Source organism: Hydra vulgaris, chromosome 06 (assembly GCF_038396675.1).
Source record: "Hydra vulgaris chromosome 06, alternate assembly HydraT2T_AEP".
Lineage (NCBI taxonomy): Eukaryota > Metazoa > Cnidaria > Hydrozoa > Anthoathecata > Hydridae > Hydra > Hydra vulgaris.
In genome coordinates this window covers 28,233,453-28,245,106 of record NC_088925.1, presented here as the reverse complement: position 1 = coordinate 28,245,106, position 11,654 = coordinate 28,233,453, and the positions used below count along the sequence as shown (strand labels likewise).

General features: G+C 28.3%; 2 protein-coding genes across 4 annotated transcripts in view; one reads left to right on the top strand and one right to left on the bottom strand.

Annotated features, from left to right (window-relative positions):
* Nucleotides 1-5,516: 5,516 nt before the first annotated feature.
* Nucleotides 5,517-6,449, bottom strand: LOC100198899 (proteasome subunit beta type-1-B). The gene has a single exon (XM_065799788.1). It carries the CDS (start codon nt 6,363-6,365, stop codon nt 5,685-5,687), a length of 681 nt encoding a protein of 226 aa, XP_065655860.1. The 5' UTR covers nt 6,366-6,449; the 3' UTR covers nt 5,517-5,684.
* Nucleotides 6,450-7,544: 1,095 nt separating this feature from the next.
* LOC105844441 (uncharacterized) overlaps nt 7,545-11,654 on the top strand; it is a 55,217-nt gene continuing 51,107 nt past the window's right edge. For 2 of the 3 annotated variants that reach the window (XM_065799787.1, XM_065799786.1), the window contains exon 1: nt 7,545-7,811. Coding sequence is in view for 1 of the 3 variants with exons in the window: in XM_065799785.1 (XP_065655857.1) it covers nt 8,313-8,342 (30 nt within the window). In the remaining 2 variants the exon portion in view is untranslated. Of the gene's footprint in view, nt 7,812-8,259; nt 8,343-11,654 lie in introns of those variants that run through there. The other variant, XM_065799785.1, reaches the window with a different exon arrangement.

Genomic DNA, 11,654 nt, shown 5'->3' with positions numbered 1-11,654 from the left:
TGTCAGAATCATTGTTGCACCAGCAACAAGGGTGTTTGCTTGAATGGGATTGATTTCCGCAAATGATGTTGGCCATCTTGAGATCGCATGAAATGCAGAAAGAAACATCATTTAATTGAATGATGTTCATCATCAATTTGACGTTCTCATATGTTTCAGAAACATTTTCAGCGATGGCAACTATGAGCTGCCGTTTGACATCTGTGTCTCGGGCAGATGAGCTTGTCAGCAAGCGAAGACTTTTTTGTTGAGGACTTCTTGTTTCATCATCTTCATCAGTTACCTTGATAACTGCTAAGCTCGTTTTCAAGAATGATCCTCCTCCATCAATGCCAAGCTTGACAAAATGATTGGAGCCGTATTCCCTTGACAACAACACCTTGTTGGTTAAGTCCTCAAGATTTTTGCAGTGAATGATTGTTCTCTTCTCTTCAGCTTTTCCTTTTTCTGCTGAAATGTTGACAACTGATAGTTGAAAGAAATCATTCAACGATTTTCCTACAGCAGCAAACTTTTGCTGGAAAAATGGCTCAACTAGTCGAGTTTCTGTTGCTTTGTTAAGTGTTGAGGCAAGTTGTCGCATTCCCGTGTTAGATATTCCTGTGTTCAACTGAACATTTAACAAGCTTTGCATTGTAAGTGTTGAACTGGTTGATTTGCGTGCAGATGCTGGGCCTAAAAAGCAAATGAAATAAATTTAACAACTTTTTGTTACTTGTGAATGATTACAACAACAATAGTTATGAGTAAAAGTGATTCCCACAGAAGTTTATTATTACCTGGTGTTAATGGAAATAACTGCCCTCCTCTTGCTTGACTCAGCCGGACAGTTCCTCCAGGAGATGCATCCTTTGAGCTGATGATGGCAGATGCAATTTGCTCAGCACCAACAGGATCTGACTGGACCAATGCTTGCAAGTTTTGGTGTCTTGTTCCGATTGTGCATGAATGTCTGAAACCTCTTACAAGAATGGACAAACATTGTGCGCATCTTTTCTCTGATGACTGTAAGCGGGACTTTGGTGAAGGGCCAGGCTTAAAAGATTCACCTTGGTCAAGGTTTCTGTTCTGTTCTTTTGGTGCCAAGGGATGTTTCTGGTTGAGCTTGAGTTTTGCTATTTGGCAAATGAGGCAGTCACATGGACCAGATGTTCGTGTCAAAGGCTTGAAAATGATTGCAGAGAAGTTGTAGATTGCAGGAAGTGAAACACTCATGTCCCCAGCATCTCTTTTTTGCAAGAGAGTTCGGCAAGCATTGCAAATAGCCTGTGGGACTCTTTCATCTGCAAAGTCAATGTCTGTTTTCAACAATTTGTGAATTCTTCCAATGATAAAGTCATTTAACTCTCGGTCTCCTTTCCTCATGCAAAGAAAACAAACAGACTTTCTGCATTCTTCATGTGTTTTTGCTTTATTTGGCATTTTTGATGCTTTATGTCTTCATTTTAAAAAATGATCTTCATTCAACAAGGAAAAATAATTATGAATGTTTTTTATTTCACAAATTTCATGATAATCTTTATGTGTACACAATTTTTTTGTGTACATAATCTTATTGTGTACTTCATGCCAATGGAAGGGGGATGACAGGGAAGGATTTAACCCTTTTTTAATTTGAAAAGTTAGTGCATGCATGCATGCGTGCGTGCGTGCGTGTGTACATGCGTACATGTACATAAAATCATTGCTGATGCTTAGTCATTACAAAGTAACTAAATTCAAATAAAATTCATTTTTTTTAATTTCCAATAATTATTTGACCTTCTGGGATGTTTGAAATGACTTAAAATTATTTTATTATGATCTCTATATACCTACAACTTAAAAAAAGAAATTATCTCCTTAGAGCATTCCTTCGGGAAACTTTTATATCTTGTAACAAACTCTGAGTTTCATCTTATTGTTGCTCACATTTTATTCAGTTTATATTTTTGAATAAAATAAATAACAACTTTTGTAAAAATTTCAGAGAAAAAATCCTTTATTCTACATTTTCAAAAAAATAAAAATGTTAAGAAAAAGCTTATAATCATAAATTAACGTACCTGTAATGTAAAAATAAAAGTTTAAACTAATATTTTTAGAAAAATTGTTTATCTTGCTACAATACCCAACTATAATTTTAATATTCCAATAAATAAATATTTTTAAGTGTCTTTTGAAGGGGTGCCGAAATTATCTCCCTGCCGAAATTACCCTACTTTACCCTATATCGAAATATAAACTTAAAAAAAATTATTGATGCAACAAACTTTAAAAATAAAAACACTTCAGAAAAAATGAAAATTTATCACTAGACTTGAAACTCAATTATCGATATTATATTATAGATTTGAAATATATAGGTAAATATATGGAAATATATAGAAAATATAAATGAATATATAGGTTTGAAACTCTATTATTGATATTATTATATCCCACGACGTTTTGAATAAGCCTGTCGATTAATTATCATCTTTATACATAAAAATGTATTTTATTTTTATTTTTAATCTATTAGCCGCACATTCTGGATAAATAATATTACAACGTTTTTATTATTATAAAGTCTACTGAGTTCTAAAGGTACTATGCAAATAATCAACATTTGTCACTATTTTCGTTTTAACTTACCTGTTTGTAAACACTATATACTGTAGCACCATCAAAACCAGCCTTGTATCTAAATGCCAGTTGAGTTAATTCCTTAGCATTGTTTTTTGTATCCCACATAGCTTTCGATGAGTGTGTTTTAGAAAATTTTTTAGCGGTATTTGTCTGAATAGCCATCCATTTGAACACTCTTGGGATAGCATTTAGCTTTTGAAGATCCTATACCCTTATATAAAGGAGATATGTGGCAGCCGTTTTTTCAGCACCATTTCTTAGAATCTGGTATGTTGATTTATATATGTCACCATTAATAACGAATTCTAAAGCTTCATCAGATGAATATACCTAAGCAGGTTTGATGGGGTTTTTATTTTAAATAACAGATGTTTTTGTGCCAATTTTGTACTTAAATTCACTTCTTAGTTTCAATTTTGTTGTATGAAGTAATTTATGGCTAAATTAAATATTAAAAACATTTTTAAGCTTTTTCTTTTTGTTTTGTTACAAACTTTTTCAAAAGAGCGACATAGTTTCCCAACTTCATTAACTGATGATGTAGCATTTAATGTACTGTAGATGTATTGAAAATCTTGAGCTAGCCAATTTTCATTTCTTTTCTCAAAATGAGTATTATCATTGTTTGTAGCTATCAACTATTTACATTGTAATTTTATAAAGTTTTTCACTTAGAATCCTCAAGTTTAATATCTGCAGAAACTAGAAGAGTTAATTTCGATGAAAAGAATGGTATATCATTAGGAACTAGTTTATTTTGTCGTATAAGCCCGTAAATGTCACCGCTTTTTATACAATTACTAAACAAAAAAATTGTTAGGTTAACAATGCAACTTGTATTGAATAAAATAACAAACAAAATAACATGTATTTTTGTTTACGAGAAATAAAAGTTGATTTCAAGCAAATAACATAAGTTAGAAGTCATTATTTTAAAATGTTAAAGAAACCCAAAAGGGAAAGTTAGGGGCAATGCATTTAGTTCGAATAGGTTGTATATATATTACATTTACAAGTTAAAGTATTCAATATAGGTTCTCGTAGGTTCCCTAAATTATGTGACACTTTTGTACAAGATAAAAGTATTAAATGTCAAAAATTTACCTCGTTATTTTAAAGCCATATTATAAGTGTATTATAAAGGCTGATCTTTACTTTATATTTTTTTTTCGTAAGGCTTTACTGCTAAATAGTTCAAATATAAACTAATCCCATAAGCTTATACAATTTTAAAAATTACTGTTTACTATAGCTATGCATAAAAAATAAAAATTTCAAGCCTTTTTTTCATAAAAATATTTTTTTCATTATACATGAAACTGCGACTGATTTTTGTGGTTTTAAAAGATACTATTATACTCAAAACAATTTTCAAAATTTTAAATGAGAGTATTACAAATACGTTTTATTATATGGTTTTGAATGTAATAAACATTTATTTTTTAGGTTTTGTCCACAACCTGGCCCACTGTGCTACCTGTCAAGTTTTATTGAAAAAAGCAAACCCAGACACCTTAATATTAGACCCCAATTAGGTAAAAACTTGCTTATTGTTTGGACAACAAATATATATCAAAGGAATCGGAGCTCATTTTTTCTAAAATATTCTCTCACTTTTAAAACCCTTTTTCCTCACTATCTGCCAAACTTAATTAAAAAAAAAAGGCATGCCTAGACACCTTACTATCTTACCACAATTAGGTAAACATTTTCTTGTTTGGACATCAAGTATATATCAATGGAATGTTGTTTTATTTTTCTAACATTCTCTCACATTTAAAAACCTTTTTTCTTATTGACTCCAAATTTAATTGAAAAAAAAGCATACGCCTTAATAATTTACCCTAATTAGGTTACATAGTTGCTTGTTGTTTAGACATCTAAAGAGGGTGAATCCAAAGAACTTCCAGCCTATCAATCTTAAGTACCCAAATCATATTCGATGATACCCTGTTAGAATATCTTATAAAATACAAATAAAAATGTTTTTTTTTTAATAAATCTACATTTTTCAACATATTAAAGGGCTTTGTAAATGCGCCTCTAGCCCCTTTTGTTAATACATATTGCTATTTCTTTTTTGATACCAAGTTAATTGTATTTCAATAAAAATTGACAAAGTTATGACATTCAAGTTAAATTTTGATCACAGTTTCTTCAATAAATCCATGTATAAAAAAAAGTTATGGCATTAAAATGCCATAACTTTTTGTAGAATTGTTCAAATTTGTTAATTTTTTTAGCTTCATAGAAGACCTTTCCAATGATATATAAAAATCTAGTATTTGATCAATTCAAAAATTTCGCATCATGTAAATAGACATATGTTATCAAATATACTACTCATGATTTTAAATAATAAACAACTTGACTTTTAGAAATTAAAATTTGATGCAAATTTCATTTTGTATAACAATTTTGCTAGAAAACATTCAACTGAAAACTTCAAAAATGATACTTAATTTAAAGAAGCTAAAATTTCCTTTAGAAAAGGACTAAATTTAACAATATCAAAATCGGATTCAATAAAAACATTAAAAATTTACAAGGTTATTTTTATTTAAAAACTTCACTGATTTGCTTAAGATTCATCATTAAGTTCCATGTATTATTCAAACAGAAAATGCATTGTTCCAAAACACACAAAGTTGTATGTTATAATAAACTGAGCATATTTCTTTTGAAAAAAGATAAGTGTTTGTTTAGGACAGTTTACATGAGAAAATCATTAATTTATTCTGAGTAATATATTTAGAAAGAAATAATTATCTTCTTAAATATGGATTTAGGATTTTAGAAATTTATAGGATTTATCAACTAGAAAAAAAAAAAACTAAAACTTTTTAATATCAGATTTTGGAAGATTTTCAACATAAAAGTAATAACAAAAGAAAACTCAACAAGAATAATATAGAACATTTCTTAAGTTTGACTATTTAAAACTAGGTACGATGTAATACACAGAACATACATACAAATAAATTTCTATTTTATTTTGTAAGTAAAAATTCTTCATACAACAATATTATTCTTTACCCAACATGGATTTAATCGATTTTAAAGTATAAATTCCTTTAATCTCTCCTCAGTGGAAAAACTTCACTCTTTGTTCCTTCTTTAGTAATAATGCTAATTAAAACACCATCTCCAGTTTCAATATCTCTCTCAGCTGCAGAGATAAATACATCTTTTATAAGCTCAACACATCTCTCTAAAGATAATGGAATATCTGACTTCTTTGCTAGATTTTTCTGACCAATTTGATTATCAAGGAAAGACTGAAGCATTGCTGAGCATGATCCACCCGCACGATATGTCTCTCTCTCATATGATCCTACTGGATCAAAACTATAAATAGCCCCTTTCCCATCACTGTCTAAACCTGCAATTATGTTATATGTATAATAAGGAAAAAATCTTTTGTAATAAAGTGTAGTGGAGAGCATTTGTGCAATAGATGAACAACTCATTGTTTTAAAATGCTCGTGTTCATACATAACAAGTCTTGTCTTGATATTTTTAGTCAATGTGAGGACATCGCCATGAAAACCACAAGAACCAAGTATTGTTGTATCGGTTAGCTGATAGGTTTTCGGAATATTGCGAGAATGAATTAAAAATCCTTCAGACAAACGGGTGTCGGAGGCAATAACTGCAAAATCTTCACCTGCTATCGCAAGTAGTGAGCCTCCTTGAGACGAATAAGGACTAAAATCATGCTTCATTGGTAAGTCGTTAATGCTCAGAACATCCATTTTCTTTTCTTTGGTTGAAAACTTTACGGAAATTGAAATAATACAATATGGCGAGCATTATTCATATACCCGATAAATTAGTCAGGGCTACACTTCTGCTTATGAAAAAACTTTAAAACTAAATAGGCAAATGTGACCACTCTTACTGAAAATTTTGCTGAGTAGAATATAAGTATCCGGTACCGAAATACATAAAACAATAAATCAAATTACCTTTTTTTTTTTTATAAAAGCCTTACATTCAATAATATTTACAGATAGTTAATTAACTAATATACAGTTAACAACCGATTAAATTATACCGTTAATTATATATGATAATAATAATAATGCTAATGTTCACAATATACAATAACAATATATTACGATATTCTTTTGATTTTTTTTTTTATCATTCTTTTCAGAAGGATGATGAAAAAATTAACAAACAAATAAAAAGTAAATGAATAATAAATAATGTTAGGGTGTCCATAAAAAGCTAATTTTTAACATATTGAAGCCTCACCCTTTAAGTTATGTCTTTAAATTATGTCTCTTTAATTTATGTAATAATGACATATAAAGTATGCCAAACTAGCACATTATCGTCTGCAAAGTTTTCATTCACATACTTTAAAAACTTTCTATCTTAAACATTTGTTATCATAATATCTGAATTGACAGTCAAAAAGAGTCAATGGACAAAGCTACAGTCAATGGGCAAAGCTACAGTTTAACGGGCTAAAATAGTTTTATTTTTTTGCTTGTTGCGCTCTCGTATGCAAACTTGCTCAAAGTGATGACTTTTTAAAATAAAAAAGAATGTTTATTGGCTTCAGTACATACATCAACTATTTTATAACCTACTGCTACAAGGGAGTGTTTCTACATCAACTATCTTATAACCTGCTGCTACTAGGGAGTGCTGCTACATCCACTATCTTATAGTCTGCTGAAAATTATTCTTGTATGTTTAGCCACAGTATCGAAGAATCAGTATTAGTTGAATTGAGTGTAATCTTAATTGCTACAAAATAAAAATATTCTTTTAATTTGATATTTCTTTAAAAAAGTAGTATAAATATACACTGTATAGTACACTTTGTATAGTGTACCAAATGTACATTGTAATCACATAGTACACTACACAATTAAAGATTTACCCACAAAATAAAAATCACTGTGTTTTATATTATTTGTAGGATACCATATAGAGATTGAGCATAAAATACTATTGTAATAGTGGAGTGTCTGATAGATTACTTTAATACCCTTCTAAAGAATTAAAAACATCTTGGTTGAGCATAAATAAAAATTAGTACACAAGCAAACAAAATTTATCAGTTGTGAAATTATATTCTTGATTTGTTAGTTTTATAAATAAGCCAACATGTGCTGTCTTTAAACTATAAAAATAGCATGACCAGTTAATCATGTAATAGATCAGCAAAGTTATTATTTAAACAAGTAAGCTAAATATTTAGTTATTTTATTTTCAAATTATGAATCAGTTTATAACTTAATACTTTTATTCAGGATTTAAATTAATTTCAAAAATAGGATTTAAATTAATTTCAAAAATTATAATTACTTTATTACTGTAATTTAATTGCTTGTATTATGCTTAGTTATCTTTGGATAATAGACTCCATAAATTCATAATGATTTACCACATAGTAATTATTATATTTTGATTTAGCAAAGTAGATACATGCATAGACTTTGCATAGACATGCAATAAACATACAACAGACTTTAATTTTTTAATATCTTTAATAAACATTATTTACATCATGACAAAATCTCCTAATATAAAGAACAAAAATAAGGTTACAACTAAGCTAAAAGCATGTTTATATGTTATTTTTTTAATTAAAATTTCATTGTATTTTATTTTTCACTTACTAATATTAAATTTAAAAATGAATTAAAAACATAGTTTAATTAACATATCTAACCCGCTTTAAAATGCAACCTAAAAGAAAGTGCAACTTAAAGGTATTATCTATAATTGTTTGATAAAAATAAGTATATATAAACAAAAGTATGAAGATTTTTAGAGCAAAGTATATTAATACCATTAATATATAAATTACTGGATACAGCATAGGCATGTCTGACCATATAATTTTGGAAAATATTTTGAAGCCGAGCTACCGTTGAAAAAGTGACAAATAATGAGGCAAAACAATTTTTTACAAATTCGTAAATAGCCATTTATCAAAAGTAATATGTAATATAATATATGTATTATAAAGCATATTACTGTTACAAAAAGTTTATTAAAAGTAATATATATTAATAAGTTTCAAGAGAATTTGTTTAGTGAGCTTGAATAATTTTAATTTTAATTATTAGGCTCATGACTTGAGGCTATTAACAATTCATCAACAGCACTTGAGTCAAGACACCTGAGGATTTGATAATAAACAGTTATTCAAGTGAAGTTGTACTAGCAAATAAAATATACAGTCTAAATTTTAACATTATACTTTTATTGAATATTAATTTGGTTTCAAAAAAATGGTGTTTTTTGAAGACAAATCATTTTTATATACATCTATATCTATGTATATTATATTTATTATAATATATACCTATATTTATGTATAAAATACATGTTTGGAATATCGTGTATTGACAAAGTACTTATTTTGTTGGATCAAGGTATTTTTTTTTCAGTGTTTTTCTTAAAATAAAAATACTATATGTTAATTTATAGCATATTTATATATATATATATATATATATATATATATATATATATATATATATATATATATATATATATATATATATATGTAATGTAGATATTATATATAGATATGTATATATATATATATGTATATATATATATATATATATATATATATATATATATATATATATATATATATATATATATATATATATATATATATATGTAATGTAGATATTAATTTCTTTCACTGATTTTTGAACAACACAAGTTTGGTTGATTTGTTTTGAACTTGTGTTCCTTGTATATAACTTGTTGCACAGGATGAGACATGGTATAAATGTACATCTAAATAGCCCTCTATAATCAAATTGATCAGTTTAACCAAGTGATTATCTTCCACTGGAAGTTCCTGAATGTGATTTGTAAGTCCTTTAAAAGTTCCTTTAGAAAATAAATGACGGCGGATAGTCAATTTTAAATGTGGAATAGATTCCATAAAAAGTTGTAGTTCTTTGATTTTTGATTTGTTCGGAATGCTGTGTCTTATAAACTTTTCAACAAAAGAAAAATTACAATAACATCTTTTGATTTATGAAGAAGACCACCTCTTCTTTTTTGATCAACAAGTAAACTTTGTGAATTATCATCTGTTAGAGATGCAGTACAGGCTTTACATTTAATAGATCTTTTTAGTTTTCTACTATCAAATCCACCTATATACTTCACCACTTCTTCAGAATATTCAGACAAATTCGATGGTTCCATAATACTTACTGGTGTAATATCCTATTACATTATACATATTATATTAGCTATAAATACAGTTGAATCATTGTCCTTTAATTTACATTCTTGATGATTCACAATTCCTTTTGTTACAGAAAGTATTTCTGTAGCATCCTGAGCTAAAAAATTACAAATTTGTATGTTTTTGTAATGAGTCATGTACTAACAAACGCCGTTTTCATAAACTGTTTTGCTGATGGATTGTTATTAAAACCACCTTGACTTCTAACAGCACTAAAGAACACTTCAATATGATCTTGACTCAGTTTGTATGTCAACAAGAATTTAAATTATCTCTCTAGAGTTAAAATCAAGTATCGGCTAAGTTGAATTACTGATTGAAGGCTAAACATAAATCCAATGAAGCCAGTTTTTCGGTTGGTTTTATAAATTAAGTTATCAGCACTGTCTGTCAAACTGGACAAGTACTGAAATACCATATTGAAAAAATTTGTACAGTGTTCCAAATTGCTTAAAGAGGTAGGAGCTTTATAATTTTTACCAATAAAATTCCGACTGTTTAATAAACCAAAGCTTTTGTCTATAAGCTGAATAAAATTGATAGTTGGTCCACAATCTTGAAACTCTTTTAATTTTGACTAGTTTGCACAAAAATCAAGAGCATCTGCAACACTTTGACTTAAGGTTTGTGATGCCAATTTCACTTTCATTTTTCGTTGCTTCCATTCAGTATGGTGTTTTTTCAGTTTATTAGCAGCATGAATTCCTTCTTTTAATTAAAGCTCATACAGTTGTTCAATGAAAGCATAATTAATAATACCATTGTTACTGTCTTTTAGCAATTTCTTTTCACCAAAGCAATTTCTAACTAATTTTAACATATAGCAAGCATCAAAAATTAAAAATTCTGGTTCTTCACTTACTGGATGTTTAAAGTATAGTTTCAGATTTCTTATATCACTATAGTAAGCACCAAGAATTTTTATCATAGGTAAATTTGCAGCTGTACCATCAAAAGTTAAAGAAATAACTTGAACTCCAGTTTCATGAACTTTAATGCGACATTTAGAAATAATGTTTGCTTTCTCTTTTGAATTAAGTCCATCTGTTAAGAAATAAGCTATTAGGATTTTTAAATGTCCATTAACAGCAACTAACAATAAAACAAAAGCTTCTTTAGCAACGCCAACACTGTCATCGTTAAATCCTGTTCCATAACTAACAAAGCCATAGGATGTATGCCCATCCCAATCAATTTGCTTTCAAATTGACATTTCGTTCATCATCAAACTGCATACAATTTTTTTGTTAGATTCATTATTTTTCAATTTTAAAATTTGGAATGCTTTATGAGTAAAGCCTGGCTGTCCATTAATACTACTATACCATTTTCTCAAAGTGTCTGGGTGAGGAAGACAAGTGTTGAAAGACTGTCTGACATAATCATATGATTTTGCTGAATAAAAATGCAATGTTAATGCAAAATTTTGCAATGATGGAGAGTATTTTAATTTGCTTTTAGATTTCAGTTTCCTTTGAATTAAATCTTTAACACCAGGATTAAGACTATTTAAAGTTGCTGTGGCTTCATCACTAATTAAATGTTTTTCTTGTAATTCGTTTATCACATTTTGAAGTTTTGCAATTTTTTTTTGAGTCTGCGCTTTTGTTGCATTACATATCTGATACGTTTTTTCTGTAATTTATAAGCATTTAATACAAAAGACAACTTCTTGTTGGCAGTTTGCAAATTGTCTGAATCAGTTTCCATGCAATCTTCAACACTCATTTTTTTATTTGCATTAATCACCTTTTCTTCATAAGTATTCTCAAAAACTGTGTCATTTTTTTCTTTCTCTATC